Source organism: Pezoporus occidentalis, unplaced genomic scaffold (assembly GCF_034315485.1).
Source record: "Pezoporus occidentalis ecotype Australia unplaced genomic scaffold, CSIRO_AGI_Poc_V1 ctg62, whole genome shotgun sequence".
NCBI classification, from domain to species: Eukaryota; Metazoa; Chordata; class Aves; order Psittaciformes; family Psittacidae; genus Pezoporus; species Pezoporus occidentalis.
The window spans coordinates 2,398,849-2,418,110 of record NW_026915966.1 but is presented as its reverse complement, the minus strand read 5'-3'; the positions used below and the strand labels follow the sequence as shown (position 1 = coordinate 2,418,110).

The 19,262-nt window shown below is 47.6% G+C and overlaps 2 protein-coding genes across 3 annotated transcripts in view; one reads left to right on the top strand and one right to left on the bottom strand.

Moving 5' to 3' along the window:
- SEPTIN9 (septin 9) overlaps positions 1-19,154 on the bottom strand; it is a 133,080-nt gene extending 113,926 nt beyond the window's left edge. The window contains exon 1 of one of the 2 annotated variants that reach the window (XM_062639756.1): positions 18,712-19,154. In XM_062639756.1, coding sequence (XP_062495740.1) covers positions 18,712-18,733 — 22 coding nt within the window. In that variant the 5' untranslated portion in view covers positions 18,734-19,154. The remainder of the gene's footprint in view (positions 1-18,711) is intronic. The other variant, XM_062639760.1, reaches the window with a different exon arrangement.
- Positions 1-19,262, top strand: part of FOXK2 (forkhead box K2) — a 430,591-nt gene that overhangs the window by 17,680 nt on the left and 393,649 nt on the right. The gene's annotated exons all lie outside the window — the stretch shown is intronic.

The following is a 19,262-nucleotide window of genomic DNA, read 5'->3' as shown; positions in this document are numbered from 1 at the left end:
GCTTTGGCAAGCTGCTCAACAGTTAAAGTGGCCTTTAAAGAGCACAGAGACCCAGCCTGTTCCTCGTGCATTTGTTCTGAGGTGAGCAAACTCAGTCCTCAGATGCTTGATAGAAATAACAAGATCATTTCACTGCTCTTTGTGATCATCTGGTCTTTACTACCCACAAATCCCTTGCAGCTGATAGTCATCCAGAGATATGCTGGACAACCATGAAAGCACAACAAAATAAATTAGCACAAGCAGTTTTTCATAGGAAAAAGCATGTTAGTCATCAGCTGGGAGCTTTCTAGCGAGAACCTTTCAGTAATGTGGCCAGGCAGCACAAGGAATGCCACATCACCATGCTGACGCATCAATGACTTGTGTAACTGTGTATTTCTAATGCAAGTATCCACACAAACTGGACAGGACTGGAAAAATAGGTCTTTTGTATGTATTGTCAGTTTTGCTGGTTTATGCGATTCTTTTACATCAGGAGGGAGGGAAAAGCGTTTGTAAAAGAACAGAAAGCTGTTCTTGTGAAGCTATACTGATTGGGAATTGACTTGGTAATGACTGGCACGTCCAAAATCATTTCCTGTTCACTGTTGAAACCAAGCACATATCCAAAGAGATCTTGTCCCTCTAAACTTAAGCTATTTTCATCACACTCCTCACTGCTCACATTCCTTAGCTTTTGAAATCGAAGACAGAAGTAAGAATATGAAGAACCACAATTAATAGTGTCCTCATGATATTTTCCCTAAATGAGGAGTGTTTTGCAGGAATATGGCACAGAGCTCACAAAGCCATTGCAAGAGAAGCTTGGATTTGAAGAACCTGCAGCTCTCCAGCAGAGATGGGAAGGGAGGAAGGTGCCTGAACTCATCCAAGCTGCAGCCTTGCTCAAAGAAGGAAACAATCAAACTCTTACATTAACCAGCTGCCACAAGAGCTTCAGCAAGCTAGCAATGCGTTAGTTACTGATTAACATTAATAGCACAAGAGCCCTCAGGAGCCTGAATGGACAAGGGATAAGGCTTAGCATGCAGAGCACTATGGAAACAAGAACAAAACAGATGAGCACTGCTCATCCTTTGCTTCCAAAAAGCCCCAAACATTTCCAGCATCCAGACTCAGGAGTTCACCTAACTTCCTCAGGCAATGACCATGGATTAGTTGGAGAAAACCTCTGTTAGGTTTGAAGGAGGGGAAATGAATTCTGAAACTGCAATGTGCTATTTCCATATCGATCAAATACTCCCAAACCACCCCACAGCTCCACTCCCCGCTCTGCGTGGGCCAGTAATGCTCTGGCTCTGACCACACAGGAGAAGTCCTGGTGCAAACTCCCTGCCCAGCATCTGGCTCTCTGCTTCACACTAACCAGCAATCTGTAAAACAATTCAATCATCCTTCCTGAAATGTTTAAATCAATTTCTTGCCACCTTCTTGTAACCGCAATGCAATCCACATTCTATTTTCCAGCCACAGCATCTGCTCCATGACTGTTCACTGCTTCCCTGCTCTTGTTTCAGACACACAGAACTCCCAATCTTGTATTTCAGAGGGTCCCCCTGCAACAAACATTACTGGATTTATCATTGGAGCTCTGCAAGCCTGGGGCTGCCATCAGGATGTAATACAGACCCCTTCTGTTTGCCAGGCTCTGAAAGGCAAATGTTGATTTTTCCCAGAGAGGGTTGGGGGTGTATAAAGGGGAAAAGCTGAGAACAAAGAAGCAACAGCTCACTAGCCAGAGGGCTGCAGACGACAAGGGGCAGAGGTTAAGGGTTCTCCTGGGCCTGGGTGACCCACTGGGTTGCTTGGTCTGTAGCTGACAGGAGAGCCAGAGCAGCCAAACCTGGCCAGTTTGGACTCCCCAGCCTTAGTGAGCAACTCTTCATTCACAGCTGGAAGAGATAAGGGATAGCCTTTGGTTTTGAGACCGGTGTCTAACTCTGAAGACACAGCAAAAGGAAATACTCAGCCAGGGGTTTTGCTCAGATGCTAACATTCAAGTCAAAGTTTCACTTCAGTCTTGTGACAAAGCGCCTTTTCTTCCATGCAGTACAGAAGATGCTCCATGGCAGCCATGTAACATCCAGATGAAGGAAACAGACAGGTATAGAAGCAGCCAAGGGACCACAGTCACTAAATCCCATTTCCTCCCTAGCCAGAAACCCAGACAAACAGAGTCAAGATTTACCAGCTGTCTGGACACTTGATTGAGAACAGGTAATCTTGCAGAAACATTAACCTCCAGCAGGTGACGATCACATTTCTCACTGCATCAAACATCCACACAAATGTCCTTTGGGCTACAAGTGCTACCTGGGGCCCTTTCACCCAAGCACCCCTAGTGTAACAGCAGCCTAAACATACACACTTTACAATCCTGTGTTCATACAACAGTGAGCCACTTGGTACGACCCCTGTGATGCTCTGATGTTACGCAGAATTGCCTGAAAGCCAGAAAGCCCAAGATCAAAGCTGCAGGTCAGAAACCAGCCCCATGGGCAGCCCTACACAAAAAAATTTAAGCTCAGAACTGCAGCTGCTCCTCAGGACATCAAGCATCCACATTCTAACATTAATCTTTAACCCCAACTCCAATCACATATCGATTCTCTGATTATTGGAAGCCAACCTGCCATAGGAAGATGCTGAGGTGGATGGTCAGGGAGGAGCAACTCGGCTGTGGGGGCAAAGGCATCTGCAGGCAGAGGTCTCAGGAACAGCTCAGCCACCATCACGGCTCTACCATGACTCGCTGCACGTAACTTTCCTCCTCCACATATCCTTTTCTCTGCCAGTAAAATGAGGTGTCAAACACTTCCCTTGCCTATAGGAGCAGGAGGGATATATTATTTAATGTTTTTACATTTTAGCTGTACCCTAAAGAATGATTCAGGCACTATCCACAGATTACTGAGATAATGTCCACTGTTCTTAACCATCAGGAAAGAAGGGAAGTTGCAATCTTAGACTACAAGAAAGCCCTGGACCCACACAATTGAAGGGTTTCTCCCATTAAGTCTGCCTCAGAAGTAGCCAAGGCAATCCAGTTCCAGAAGCTAGTAATATCCTTTGAATGTTTTCGCTTGTATCTTACAATTATATTTAATAGTGGCTGCAGCAGAGAAATTGGAATAGAACTTGAGCCAGTGTTTAGGACATAGTTGAGTGCCTAATATTGCAGATCAGTGTACAATAAAGTTTGCAAAAGGCCTTTACAAACTGCCATATAACTCCATCTCTATCTAAAGAGATGCTGCAATTACCGTTCTGTCTTCCATCCCCAAGTCAGACACCCACAGAAAGAGCAGCAACAGTCCTAAAATCAGTTACAGGAGTGCCTGAAGGCTGTAATCTGTGAGGGGTCAGCAGTTAATACTGAGATTAAATTTCCTCTGAACTCACCCTCTCCCAGTCTCTTTCATATGAAACATTCAAATGCATTTAATGGAGAACTAGGAATATATCAATAAAATATGCCTGCTCTGTTCTGCTTCTGCACATCAGACGAGAAAGGTACTCAGCACAAGAGCAGTAAATTAATCTAAAACCAATATGTAGAATCAATACATAAGTGACAAAATCTTATTGGCTTACCCTTTTAAATCTTTGTAAGGGACTAAGTAACTTCAGACCAACACCTACCTCTCTGCCAAGCCATGCTCTCCAACAGTCAGGTCTACAGAGGGACAGCAGGAAAACTAACAGTAAGTTCATTTAAATAAACCCCATGTGTAGGAACCACCTCTACTTGATACAACTCCATGAAGACACATTCCTCTCCCCAGGTACCAAGTGGTCCCAGTGCAACTTGTTCCTCTAATAGGTTTCTGCAGCTGCCAGCAAGGGGAAGGTAAAGCACCTGGCACCACCAAAGAGCTCAGCCCTGGCAAAGGGCAGCGTGAAATCACTCCTGGTACAGGTGAAAACCATTTCAAGCCATGGAGTACTGCCTGCAGCCTCTAAGGAAGCTTTTCTCTCTTGAAACAGGGCTCACACAAGGAGACACAAAGCCTATTCTGTGGGTCTGGCTGAAAGGCAGCATTGTACATGGAACATGGCACGCTCGGTGTAACGGAGCTGGGCAGTGGAGATCTGGGCCCAGTCCAGAACCCTCCCTTGAGCCACTCACCCCAATGATACAAATCTTCAGCCTCTGTTATGAAAATCATCACAACAACAAAGGTAATTGCTGCCACTTGTGCAACAAATACATGGGTAGGCACAGGGCTGGGATCTGCTTTGTGTTGGGGTACATTCTCCTTGGAAAGCTCAGCCTGCAACTACTAAGTAACCGAAATCTCTATGCACCAATCCCAGCACCACCAAGACCTTGAACTGTTATAAGCAGCAGCAGAAGGGAGGATTCGCAACATGGTCTTACACCTTATGCCATAAGTAACGAGCCATAGTGTTTGTCCCACTACAACACATGCCAGGGCTGCTGTCAGACAAACCTGAAAGGTCTTTGTCTGGACACTCAAGCCACTTATGACTTCTATACCATCACCAGAGTTTATTACACAAGCTGACCTTTCCCAAATGGCATCTCTTGCAGTCAGAGGACTCCAACACCTCTTGTCCAGAGGGGATCCATGTCCCTCTAGCCCAAACCTGTCTGTCCTGACCCTTTGCATCCTCTGTGGGAGCATCGCTTGTGCAGGTACCTCCCTCCCCTGGCCTGAGCTGTGGGATCGACAAGGGGCCAAGGGAGGATGCTCTGGGGGGTGTCAGAATTCCAGCCTTATCTCCAGAAGCTGAGATCATGGGTAGAAAATGTTTCTGTGTTGTCTCAGCAAGCTTTCTGCTGGCACCCCTCTTCCCCTCCATGAAAGCACCTCTTTTGTGAGCAGTTTTGGAGCCAGAGAAAAATGTTCACCGGTACAGACTAAATGCATTTACCATTTCTGAGACATCAGATCTGAAATGGTGCCTGTTCCTCAGCCAGCTGTGTCTCAAGCAGATCAGAGGAAGCAGCCGCAGCTGCATGGAGGGATGCTGCCACTTCTTTGGAAAACTGCTGTTACACCAAGCAGTCACTCACTGCACTGCTGCTACAAGCTGGTGGCCACGTGCTTTGGTGTCTGTGCAGGAATGATGCCTACTACTTAGGATCATAACCAGAGGTCTTCAGAGACCTGGGTTTGACTCCTTGCTCCACCATAGATACCTGGGAGCCTAGGCAGCACCCACCTGAGCATTTACGTGTTAAACATCTGCGTAGGAGCCCCAGACGCTCTCCACAGTCACCAGAGGAGACAGGCTCTTTAGCCAGTGAGTCACCTCCATCCTGAGATGGAGGTGGAAGATAGGGTGATTCATCTGACAGCCCCTGTCTGGAGAGAGGCTGCAGGGACCAGCTCTGATTCAGAGAGGCTTTTAGATGGCTCAATTTAGGCAACATTCAATCCTATCTTGTTTTTTTCCAGGCCTCAGTCCTCTGTAATAGGGGATATTAGCTCTCTCCTAGCTTTCATGTCTGAAAGACTGCAGACACAGGAATAGAAAGCACTCTGATCATCTGCACAGTCATTACGCAAGGAGCAGGAGTCAGGATAGCTGATTATGCCCCAACCTGGGTACACAAACCAATGAAGCAGCCTGTTCCTCTGCAGCTCAGTTTCCTCAGCAATAAAGTGGTATAAGCATACGTGTCTTTCACAAAGAATTAATTCCCCATGGACACCTGGGAGGGCTTTGGGAGCACAGGTGAAAAGACCATGTTCATTCACAAGGAATGTCCCCTGGAGGAGCCCCAAGCCCCTCTGTAGGGCTCTGCCTGAGTGATACAAGCACAGAGCAAGGCCACTGCCAGGTAGACCCATGATCCAGGAGAGGGTGAGAAACAACCATGTCCCTCTCCAGAGGGAATGGTCACCCCTTGTGCCCCAAGTTTCCTGTGTGGAAACAAAGCACTGCCCTCCAGGGCCCTTGTGCATCTGTCACCATCAGTTTATTCCATAAGAGAGTGAAATTAAATAAAGAAAAACCACAGCTGAAACCATGTTTAATCTTGCAAAGATTATGGTTACATGATTTGAAAAGCAGAGGAGGCTGTTAAGCCCCCAGAGCAGAGGTCTCTACTTGGTTTAGACTCTTGTTTTGCCCATAATCTATAGGCAACAGGGCTTGGATGCTTTCAGGATGTTCTAAAGGACTATGCCGGAGCAGTTTTTAATCCAAAGCCTGATCTCCCAGCTGTGTTTTGACCTAAGGATACATCTTTCATTATCTGTCAGAAATGGGAACTAGAGAGCTTATAAAAGATGAAGATGATCCCAAGTGGGGATGAAATGCTACTGTGTTAGAGAATATTAGAATTCAAATTAATCCTGATACACTGGAAATGGACAACAAACAAACAAAATCCCTGAATAGGATACAGTGTGATTCAACAATGACCAGTGTGCAAAGGTCTAATCTACTCACCAGGCTTCCTCAGGTCAGTGGCTCCTATAGAAGATTCATATCCCAGAAGGGATATATCAGCTACAGAAATAGCTTAGGGTGACAAGTAGTCCAGGCAGGGGCTTGCAGGGAGGTGGGATGGAGCTGACTGCACATTGAGGTGTGGAAGGCAGACTGTCAGAGCTAGGTAAATAGGAGAACCTGCATCATACAGGTTCAGCCCCAGGAGAAATTCACCTTGTAGAAGATAAGGATTATAGCTGTTCCCTTTGCAAACCTGTGCAGTAGATCCTCAATGTGAAAAGCCACCAGGTGCCAGGCAGAGGAGCCCTGGTTTAAGAGTTCATTTACACTCAACCAGTTTGTCTATCTGGGTTCTCCCATGCCCGTAAGTTTCCCTCCTGCATCAGACACCAGGACAGTTTGGCTAGATGAAAAAGCAGGGCAGCCTGACCATGCATGGCCAGTCTTGCAGCTAGCAGCCTGCTCCCATCAGATCAGCAAGTCTGACTGCTTCAGCCTGCTCCATCCCTGCAGGTCTGTGAGTGCTGAGCCTTGTGGAAATGCCCAGACATCCTCCCCTCAACAGGTTAACAGGAGATCCTCCAAGCTCTGTTAATGAGCCGTGATTTTGCCTTGAAACTGAGTACCTTGGAACTGAACAAGGTGCTGCACGGCACCTGCTCCAGCTCCACGTGACAGCCAGGGATTTGCTTAGAGAGAAACTCAAACAAATCCACCCTGGCAAGTGTCGTGCTCTCCTAGAGGTTTTATACAAGGTCATTTCCAGATGGAAAGCAGGAGAGCATGGAACAGTCCTGGGTAAAGTTGCTGCTCCAGTGCCTATTTGGGCAGCTCTGGCAGTCCACAGTCAGTGGGGAGGAGGTGGTGAGGAGGAAGGAGAAAAGCCACAGCTCATGGGCTGAGTATCTGAGCAGCCTCCTCTCCATATGCAGTGACAGTTTAGTGCCATACTGAGCACGAGCTAAGTATTTTTAACACCACATCTTCTCCTTTCCTAACCCGCTGTTCTCCATCCTGTGATACCTTTTGTGTCTACAAACCATGTCGATTTAAAACAGGATATGCAGCTTCTCATTCAGAATGCTCCTCACCTAAGACACCAGTGTGGTTTTTGCATGTGGTTGTCATTTCTGCTGTCCAGATGAGTAGTTAAAATTTCACAGACTAAGGAATGCTGAAGAAGACACCATTCCCACGTACAGAGGCCTGGGGTCTATCTGACAAGTTCAGAGAGAGACCTGTGCCCTCTATGTGTGCTGTGACTATGCAAGGAAGCTCTGAAGACAAGGCTACAAGCTCCTGTTCTACTCATGGGAGAGGTGAATTCCTATGAAGATATGCAGCCTCACTGGGAAGTGGCCACAGAGTGGAAATTATCAATAGAAATTTCTTTCTGTAGGCACAAGAACTCACATTACCTCATCAGACTGTTTATAACAACATTTAGAACAAAGAGATGCAATTGTAAAACAATTCAGAGGTTACTTGTATAGCTCTTACCTTCCCAGAGGCAACCACAGCATCCCTCCCAGTATGTCCCAAGACAACTTCTGGCTATTCTAATTCATCCTAGCACATAACTCTGAAGAAATTGTTTCCTGTCTGGATGTTTTCTCTTGCATCCTTACAAGATTTGATGTTTTCTGCTCTTTCTCCCTCAGAGCTGTAGCCCAGAGCTATGTGGAACCTGGTTCACCTCCTGCCCCCATCTTCTCCACCTTCAGTGCTTGTTGGGAGACAGCTGCAGAAACACTCAAAGTATCTCCTGTGGTGATTGAAGAGGAAACACACTCATTTCATCAGCAAAGTCGCTTCCTTCCTTGAGTCTCTGCTCCATCCCAGAGCCCAGGGGCACTGTGGACTGTGCTGTGCGCTGGGTCTGCATCCTCCTCTCTTGCCCTTCCAGGCTCAGCCCTTGCTTGCTCCTCTCCACTTTCCTGTATTGGTCTTCCCCACCAATCTCCACTAGTGTATGTGCTCTGCCAGCACAGCTTCTGCTTTCCCATCCATTGACCCACACTCCTGTATACACCTGACCTGGGGGAAACACTTCTGACTCCAGCTACGCATCTCGGTACCAGTCTGTCCATCAGATGGAGGGGCTTTGGATACAGAAGTATCTCCACAGAGCTAGGAATGAGAACACTGTTTATTTTTACCCAGGACTATGCTCCTAGCCAAGGGCTGTGTGACTATGCCCCGGACCAATATTCCAGCTCCTTGCTTCCCAGTGTCCAGAGCCACTAAGCCTTCTTCTGTGTTACAAACTCTGCCCCTAGCAGCCCACAAACTGTCCACCAAGGAACAAGAGCAGTCTGTAAAAGGGTTTAATGCAGATGCCTGCAATAACCAGCACCCAGTACTTAGACATTGGAGGTTTTTCTGACTTATATCAGTTCCCAGGGGCTCCCATACTTATATTTATGAATCACAGGACATAAAAGACTCAGTAAGATCTGAACATTAATCCAGACACATATTATGAAACAACTTTTTACTCTTCCCTCTCCACCACGGCTCAAGCACAGGGCTCTTATGTTTCCCATGATGATCTTAAACTTAGCAAAGCCAAACACAAAAAAACCCTCAATGCAGCCTCAGATGTACTCTTTCCCTCTCCCCACCACATACACTGTCTGAAAAGCCTGACATTCATTTAAAACACTGCTGTCTGATGCTGATTTCCTAGAGAGCGGCTGATCCGTGAAGAAGCACATGGAGAAGAGCAGGTTTGAAACCTCTACAGATGAATCAAACTTGTCAGGGCTGAGCTCATCCTCCCCAATATTAACTCATTGCTCCAAACATTAACTGCAGGAATCAGCTGTCAGATTATTTCACATCACTGTTGGGAGGTTTATCTGACAAAAACCCACTCCAGGAAATAAATCACAGCCATGTGCTGCAGCTGCCAAGCGGGACGGGAGGGACCACCCAAGCCATGACATCCCCCAACATCCCACATCACTGACAACCCTTCCATGCTCAGATGTGGGACTCGCCAGTTGAAGCATCTCACTTGTCAGGACAGCAATTTGGGAAAGCGTTTACAGATGCAGATGGAGCTGAAGGACAATTAACACTGAAGGGCAATTAGCTACAGTAATGTTGGTCCTTCAGGCTGTGTAAGTCTGGGCTGTTCAGGAAACACTCAGCAGCTCTGAGTGTCATAAGCTATCTGCTAACAAAAATTATTTTAAGAGGCATTTGAAATCCCATAGTAGGATATGGTGGGTTTAATACAGCTTGGGCACATCTCACACTCCCATTTCTCAGTATAATGCCCAGTTTGATAAAACACGCTCTCAAACACGTGAAGGCAGGACTCCAGAGGGGAAAAATCCCTTCATGCAGCAGACAGGGCTGAGAGTGCACGTAATAAAGGTCTGAATTTAAGGATTTCCTGGTGCTACCAAAAACTGACTGTAGATAAAAGCAATACAGTTCACATGACTCCTTTTATCACTAGAACACTGAAAATCAGCAAGGTCAGAAACGCTCCCCAGAACAAACCAGAGGATGAGGAGGATTATGGCATTTCAGGATTGGACTTGCAACAACTTTGAATGTTTCAAAATAAATTATATGTAAGCAATGAACTACATCTCATCCTCATTCCTACTGATTAAATACATATATATCGATTTTAAGTTTAAAAATTAATTAAAAGTCAGCTTGGAAGGAAGATGAAAACTGAGTATTAGGAGACCAAACTGTGTGTGGAGTGCTGGTGGATGACACTGCCAGTCACAAACAGTGGCAGGATGGGAGCTCCCCACCAGCTGAGTCAGTGGGTGACACTTGTTCTGCAGCCCAGGGCTGTACCTTTCCTGCAGGCAAAACAAAGCCTCCAGCTTCCTTAACGCAGCCTTAACATCAGCCTTAAACTCACCTAAGCAAACCCCCTGCCACCTCCCATGGTCTGTTACGTGCAAGTCCTTTGTCCTGACTTGTAACACACTAAGATCTGTTATTCTTCTAGGCAACTTTTATTCCTACATGTCTGGGCACTTACAACTCAGCCACTGAGTCATTCAGCAGCAGCTCTCGGCAGTAACCGCTGGGGGCATCTTGCTTTGTTTCTAATGTCTATTACATTAAGCTATAGGCAATCCCTATTTCTCTTAGTAGCGTCAAACCAAAGCAAATTTGCTCCTAGGGGCTGCTCACAAGGATCAGGACTCCAACTTGCTCCCCACGTATGTGCACGCAAAGCTTCCCTGGATCCCCATGAAGGCTGCAAAGGGACGTGACTCCAGACAAGCTGAGGGAGCATCCGGGTGTCAGAGTCCCTCTGTGCCCTCAGCAGTTGCTTTGAGCTCAGCCCTGCGAGGCCTCAGGGAGAACTGCTGTGTGCTGAGCTTTTCCCAAAAGGAGCTGTTCCTCTGCAGATCACCCCTTAGTGAGCACTCTCTCCCTTGGGAACTGGAGCCGTTATTCCCTTGGTCCCCAGAATAGCAGTACTCCCACACCAGGAAATTACAGACTTTCTTGAACATTACTGTAGCCTTTTTCATTTCCATTATGTCTTTAGCTGTCTCCTCCCCCTACACTCCTTCTCTAAACAAACCTCCGAGCTGCACAAAGTGTTTCCTGCAAATAATACACATCTGGCATGGACAAAGGGAAGAAAAATAGAAAATCCCTTCTGCTGCTAGTTCCAGCTTGCTATCATCCCTCCAGCTTAACTGCCATCTGCTTGACCTGGGAGCCTAGAAGGTTGAGGGAAATGGAGGGGACAGTTACATACTCTGGGCATCAGATTTGAGCCAGCCCTGACTGGAATTAAGAGTCCAGGTCATGGAGGTAACTTATATTGTGCTTCAGACTGCTGCAGTGCCAGAACTTGAGGGCTTGAGCAAGAACTGCACAAGAAGCCCCTTTTGCCCAACATGGCCAGATGTTTTCACAACAGTAGCAGCACTGGACAAAAACCTTCTTTTCTTGTCCTCCTGGTGCCATCCCACCCTGTTGCTGGGCTCTGCTCTAGATATGCCTGAATCTCTCTGAGCCCCATGAGAGGCTACTTTGTCCACGTGACAGTGGAAGCTGTCTTACAGCACAAAGCCAGGACTCCTTTTCAGACTTCTACAGTGATGGACCAAGTGCCCCATCTCACAGCAGCTACAAGAATGGCCTTTGCAAGCCTGTGCCATTACCTGAGTGATGAATAAACAGAGAATAAAGCAGTTTCCCAGGCAGCTATGACCTCCCCCTCTGAAACCCTTTAAAGGGTGATTTTTGCTGCCCTCATCACTGGTAAGTCATTGCAGGCCAGTGTGGGAACAGGCTGACTCACCAGTGACCGTGCTGTATCTCTCCCACCACACCACTGATTGCGGCATGTGATTTCCATAGGGAATGACGGCTACACAAGCATGGCTGCTCTTTGAGGGGACACAAGGACTGGGGAGGAGGAGAAGCTCCCTGGTTTGTAGTTAAAGACACTGGTGTGGCCAGTGAACACCAAGCCTAGGGACTGGTGGATCCCACCCTGTCCTGCACAGCACCAGGGAGCTTACAAAAAGGAAGCAGACACTTTACACATCCATCTGACAGGTTAAATCTTCCCAAATCACTGTGGTACAAAGTCATCTCCTCTTTCACAGGCTTTGCCCTGGGTTTGGATCCCACCTTATGCTGCAAACCCCACAACATCTCCTGTCCAAGATGGGACAGGTTAGCCTCACACAAAGCACCCCACTCACTATCTGACCAGCAGCACTACTCTTGGGAGGGATTTCCCTGCAAGCAGTGAGCACAGACGGAGGTATTCTCTGCAGCAACATCTCCCCATTCCACATGGCCCCACTTCTCCTTGCTCACCCCAAGTGGGGATGGGAAGATGATTGGTGTTTCAGGGAAGGAGATAATCACCCCAGTGGGCCACACATGGCTTTTTGTTATTTCTGCATATGTCTGCATGTTGTGGTTTCTTATTTGGCTTTCTCTATATGCTGGATTCCCCTGCTTCTCCAAACTATTTCCTAACAGATGTTGGGATGTTTTGCTGCCTGAACCAAAGCTCTAACACTGTCTGTACGTGCCAGTCAAATCTGCCCATGGTGGAGCACCCAACCAAACCTGTCACATTGATCCTGCCAACCCAGTACATCAGTGGTGCTGATACAGGGGAGCCTGCTAGAGGAGAACCTTTTCATAGCAACATTACGTCAATCATCACGAGCCATCAAAAAGATGTGACAGCAGACTCTGACATTTAGAATATATTCTGTCATCATGGTAGTAAAATGTAACAGTTGTGCTTTTTGATTGGAAATTGCACGATCCCACCTCATTCTTTGCAGCAAGGAAGCATAGAAGTAAGACGGCCAGGACCGATGCCATCAACAGCTCTTGATATCTGCTAAGCCAGAGAGACTGTGAGGCCCTTAAGGCAGCTGAGAAGAGTCTGTCTGAGGATCAGGGTGCTTTCGTCCAACAGAGACTCCAGCAGTTTGTGGCACTCGAGGAAAATCACAGGCTTTAGTACCATGAGGGAGGACAAGCACATGAGAAATCTAATTCTCCAAAGCATACAACTTTTTCATTTTAAAAGTAGCCAAAAGAATTGATAAAGGATTTTAGCTGTTGACCACACAGTGCAGACCTGGGCAATGCTGCCTCTTGGCCATGGTGTTGGCTTGGGAAGATGGTGTCACACTGCCCTGCTCATACAGCCTTTGCCTCTGCTGCCCATCACACACCACTCATTGAGGAATTCAGAAGTGGAGGGAGGGAAGGACATTTCTACTTTTCCTCTCTGCAGCACTCAGAACAATGGTACCACTCTCTCTGGGCATCTCTAAATGTTACTATAGCTCAAAAAGAACCTTGGGGGCAGCAGGCAGTGGGAATGTCAAAGGTTATGTCCAGCCTTGCATGCAGCAATGGAGAAGTGACTCAGGCAGGGACAAAGCAGGAAACAACATTATGTGGTAAAAGGCAAAACAAAGTAAGCGAAGAAGGTTGTGAAAGAAACCCCACCTGACAGAATGTGTGAACGTGGACAGGCATCGTGACTGTTGCTTGCCAGCATGGACTAGTTAAGAGATGTGGCTGTCCAAAACAGTGAGTAAGTGTTCACCATGCAGGAACTGCATCACATTTGTTCTCTCTTTCCTTTGGGGCTTAAAGAAAGGTTGGGTCCATGGACATTTGGTACCAACCAGCTTTCACATGGATCTGAATGATGCAGATCATCCACACAGCTGACCAACCTGCAGAGCTTTCAGTATCCTGAAAATCAGACGCAAAGCCCTTTGTCTGTGTACCAGCTTTGCGCTATTCTTGGATGAACAAGTTCATTTTGTACTCCTTGTTATTTTCCTTCCTGCTATTTCAGTAACATGAGGTAACACAATGCCAACACAAAACCATGTCATGAAAAACTTCCACAGCCCCAGGCAGGCAACTGGTGTTTCTGGGGCAGCTCACCCCATGATGGCACTGCCAGCACCACTACCCCTCCTCTTCCCTCTAGTCCCAGGATCCAAAACTCTTTCCTCACCCTTTTCATTCCCCTTCACATCCCCCACACTCACACTGACTTTACTAATGCTTCCACCCTGCTCTGCCACTGAAGGGAAAGGAAAGGAGCCCAGGCCAGGTTTCACAGCTTTACTAGAGCGCAGAGACCTGTAAGGGGGAGAAGGCATGGATGGGTGACAGCAAAAGAGCTGAAATGGCAGCCTCTGAGCAAGGTGAGAGGTAGGAATCAGCTGTAAGCAGAACAGACACCCAGGACACAAGTGTGTGCCTCTCTCAAAAGCAAACACAAGCCAAACAAGCAGCATGCTGGCACCTCCACCTGTGGTTTCAGTGGTAGCTCTGTTCCACCAAGCAGTGAGGACACAGGATGGAACAGAAACCCTGGCATTTCTGGCTGCAGTGGGTTTTTCCACTCCTGCTCTTCTACAGAAGCCTTCCTGAAGGTCGATGCCTTTCCTTATTGCACCCTGTATTTGCTCAAGCACTGCGCAGCCGTGCCAGTGGCTGCTGTGCCTCTTCATAAACCAGTTTGTTTACCGGTTTATGAAGTTTACTGCAAAGTGCTTTGGCACATCAGGCACAGGCAGAGCTGTTTCACACAGAGATAACTGGTAGAAGGACAGTTCATTCATCTGAGCTGGTGGAATCATTCATTGCTTGCACTCAATTCAGGTTTTGAACAGTCAGTTTGAACAGCCACAGACTGAGGATCCAGCTTCTTGTGATTGATTGCAAATCCTCAGTACAATAATCTGTTTTGTTTTAACGATCTCTTGTTGGAAGGTTTTGGGGAGTAAGAGCTGGCTGTGAGATTGAGCTGCAAAAAATGGCTTTTTAATTTTCGTGTATTTCAAAACAAACTGGTTTGTATTTCTGTCCAAAATGTCAAACTAAATCAAACAAATGCTTTGTCCTTGATACTGCTGTTTGGCCACTGAACTTCAAATATCACATCAGTCTGAACAACTGTTCATTTTATCATGGCTTAGACACACGGTGCCAGTTAGATGACAGGAGATGGGGCTCAGTTCAGGAGAGAACAATGTGGCTCTGCAAACACCAGGTCACCCCTGTCCCAGCCAGCAAGCTTTGTGATAGCGAGGTTAAAAGCCATTGAGGGAACTGCACTGTGCAGCATGAGCCTGAAAAAGATCCAGTCTCAGTGTTTCCAGAGGACTGGCTGTGCCAGAGATGTACTGAGGCCCCCACCACAGGCACCACACATCCAGTCACAGCCCCTGATGCTTTTTTAGGGGGAAGGCAAGTCTATCCACTGCTTCCTCATTGCAGTTTGATGAACTCCATTGGCTGCCAGATGAGCACTCACTGCAGTGTGTCCCTGTGCTATCACAGCTGCACACTGCAGCTCTGCTCACCCCCAGCAAGAGCTCACTTGCTTTTCTTCTTCACCAGCTGCACATACTGGAGTGTAAACACGGAGCCTTTTGGTGGGATACAAACCTGATTTGCCCCACTAGTACCAGTAACTGCAGCTGCCTTGGGCCAGAGCTGCGGGTATTCAGCACCTACAGGATGCTGTGTGGTGACTGCACCAAGTCAATACAATGGGGCTGGGGCAGGAGGGGACCCTGGGACACTACAAACCAACCTTTTTCCCCAGAGCTTCCCAGTCTAGATAACGCCAACAACTCCAATTTGACTAATATTCTATTGTCATAATATTCTATTCCATGTTTTATAGTGAATCATTCTGTGAGTCACAATGTGGGAAAAAAATATTGTTCCTAAATCCTACTGCAATGATCAGATGAGTTTTCACTGTTACTCCTGCAGTTTTCTTATAGCCTTGGCTCATACATGAGGAGTTATTTCTCCCTAAGTGCCTAAGCAATAAATCAGGAGTTCACAGTTTAGGTAAGAGGTATCACACAGCCCCTATGGATAATTCTGGAGGCACTGTAATGATGACAATCCTTATTTCAGCGCACGCCAACACCTTACAGAAACTTGAAACTGCAAACAGTCCTTGGCCAAAACAATTTGCACCATCCTTAATAATACCTATAAGCAATCGTGTCATTTATCACAAATCCTGCCTACTGCTTCTTTGGCAATGCAGTTGTGCTTGAGTAATGGAAAAGGAGAGTTGAAAAATCCTTTATAAAAATAGTATTCCAGGACAAGTAAAACATCTCAGGAAAAACCTCTCTTTGCCTTAAGCATCTGAAATAATAGACATCCCTAAAGCAAACATGTAAGAGCTGGCTTCAGCAGCGGTTATTGCTCATTTTTAACTTGCTATGTAAATTCTCCTTTTCTCCCTCTCCCCTCCTCCTCCTGCTGCTGCCAGGAAATCCCAGGAAAGAAAAGTGCTACCAGGCTGAGCTGCATGTGCCCGCGGCTATGGCACAAAGGTCTGAGCCTCTCTGCTGGTAAGAGGTAAAGCATTCAAAAGCAAACTCTTTATCCCAACCACACCTATATGGCATGTGCTCAAAAGCCATAGCAGATGGGTAATCATTTCCCCTGAAGTGCTTTAGAAAAAGTAAATCTCTCCTGGGGTGGCGAGCAGCCTGCTAACAGGAGAGCACTACAGCAGCACTCCTGTGTTTGCAGAGCAGGACAGAGCTGGAGCTTCAGCCCTGTGAAGTCAACTGAGATGCTCCAGCTGGGTTCAGTGGGACCCAGTCCACAGAACAGATCCAGAATATACTGGAGAGGATCAAAGAAAGCCAGCAAGGGATGCTCCCTAACCTCAGAAAGTGTTCCGAAGACACTTAGGGTTTCCTATTGTCATCATATTCAGGAGTTTCTCAACCAGGCGCTGTGTTTCCAGCCTGTCAGAGGTTGTCAGCAATGTGCTTGAGAAGCACAGGCTTTGCAGCTGAGAAATCACTTTGTCACCTCACCAGTTTCTCTGGCAGTAGGAAGTTCAGAGGCCCTGCAGCACCCTGTACATCTTACTCATGTCTTGGAGATGCAGTCTGGACTCCTGGTGCAATTCCCCCAGGCAAGCTACCATCACTGCTCCACAACTTGGAAAACCTTCAGAATCATGGGGCAGGGAGGGTTGACAGAGGTGGCAGCTCTCCAAAGGCACAGTGGGTGATTAATCCAGCTCCTCTCTGTCCAATCAATCAGTGAGAGGCAAGGCCCTAGCACTGCCTGGCCAGGAGCTGACACATGAATGTGGAGCCTTTACCACATGAACATGAGAGCTGCTCAGAAGAGCTGCATGTGCTTTGTGGAAGGTTAGTGCAGGTAATAAATAGTGCAATTATCCTGTTGCTTCAGCCTAGCATATCCTGGCTAGTGTAATTCTTCTCTGCAGTGTACCAAGGGAAATCTCAAAGCAAACAGTGTTTCCAAAATACAACTGTAGTCCCTTTGAAATAAAAGTACCGGCCAAATGTCAACAGACCTCAGTTGCAACACCGAATGAAGGTGGATTTGTGACCAGGGACACACCAGTCCCATCACAGGCTTTGCACTGCCCCAGCTCCACTCCAGCACTACCAACCAAAGCAAGCAAAGCAATTGAGGATCACTCGGCCTCATCTGCAAGAAGTCATAATAGCAGGTCATGCAGTTGCTGACAGGTTTCCTTATGACAGCCAGCTATCTCCAACCAGTTCTCGCTCTGCTCCGGGGCTGCTTTAGCGACTGCACCTCAGGAGGCCTGTACAAGTACCAGTTCTTCCTACCCACAATGCACAACCGTTAGTATCCACTTTAATCCATTACAACATGCTAATAGTCATGCTTAGGCTTTCTCAGGTTCCCTAATAAAACCTCCCTGGCAGTCTATTTAGCAACACTAATGAGAAATGTGCAAGAGAGAAACATGACTAATTCATTTTAACAATAAACAGGCAGCAGCATCACACAGGGAAATTTCTGTGTGAAGGCAAACTCCCAGCTCCTGCGGCTAGTGAGCTCAGGCAGGGCTGGCCACAGCAGCTGCCACCAGCACCCCCGTGGTGACTCAGGATGTTAGGAGGCTATCATGGTGACACCACATCCCTGGAGCAGCTGGGCAAAGCCAGGGCAGAACTGGGCTTACAGAACACATGGTCACAGGTTGGTAGCTGGAGCCAAGCAGAAATCAGTTGCAGAGCAAAGTCCTTCACCTTGAGGAGCTGCCAGAGGCACCTGAGCTTTACGGGGTGAGCTACAGACATGACTCCTCCTTTGCAGGAGTTGTGTCCACTCTATCATGCGCCTGCCACTTCTTGGGGCTGTTGGCAGGATTTCACAGAAACCTCAGAGAAATAACATCAGTCAGTGCTGCTTGCTCCTGTGTTAGCTGGGGAGGAAGGAGCCTGGTGAGCCTGCAAGAGCAGAGGGCAAAAAGCCCTCACCCCACGGGGCAAGATGAATCAAACAGGATGGAGAGCAGGGAGAGGAGAGTCCTGCAGCATTAGGAGATCCCAGCTCTTCAACCCTCCATTTAGAAATCCTTCCAGCCCCCAAGGAAGCTGGTGTCACACACAGTGCCACCATTCCATTTCATTTCAATCTGCTGCTCAGCACTGGAGCTTGCCCCATGCTGGCACAGGTGCCTCCTGAATAATAAGCTCCATGCCACCAACACCGAGTTCTGCCTGGAACAAGTTGCCTCCCTGGATTTGTTTTGCTTTTTAAGCCTTTTCCACTGATCGCCAGGGTTTGTTCATACACAGTAAAACAGCTCACTCTGTTACAGAGTGCTTGGAGGGAGAGGGGCTTGTGCAAGTTGTACTTTTGGGGTTTAAAACCTTTTTCTTTCCCGGTAGAGACCCAAAGAGAAAGAGGTGAGAGAGGAAGAGCAGGCTGTTACTTGCTCACCTGAATACGAGGATTTCTTCATGCCGTCGCTTCGAGCTGTGACATAGGAGCTGGGTGAGGCGTTGGGTCCCTGGGGTGCCGTGCCGCAGGTGTGATCCTTTTGTCAGTGCAGGCAGGGATGGGGAGGGGACGCGCACGCTGCCACCACATCCAGGCGCGTGGCTCCAGCCGAGGGGCAGCCCAGCGCTCCAATTAATTAGCACACACCTTTCCCAACCTCGCACACAGTTATGGGCTGTTCCAACTCTTTCGGCACCGGCAGGGTAGAGCAGGGCTCAGCCTCCCTGGCCGCTGCATGTTATCCCCCTGGAAAACAAATGGTCTCGGGGATTAGTCCTACCAACTCCCAGCCCTGGAAGTCCCAGTGTATTTAGCTAGTGCAGCAAAGGGAAGGGAGGGAATTTCACGCCTCCAGCCCAGCACACCCCACAGCTTTGATTCAGCTGTTTGCTGCTGGAGCAGCTTAGGTCAGAGCTGCTCTCAAGTCGGGCAGTTTCTAGTTCAAAGTGCATTAGTGACCTGTCAGCATGCTGTGGTGTAAACACCTCTTT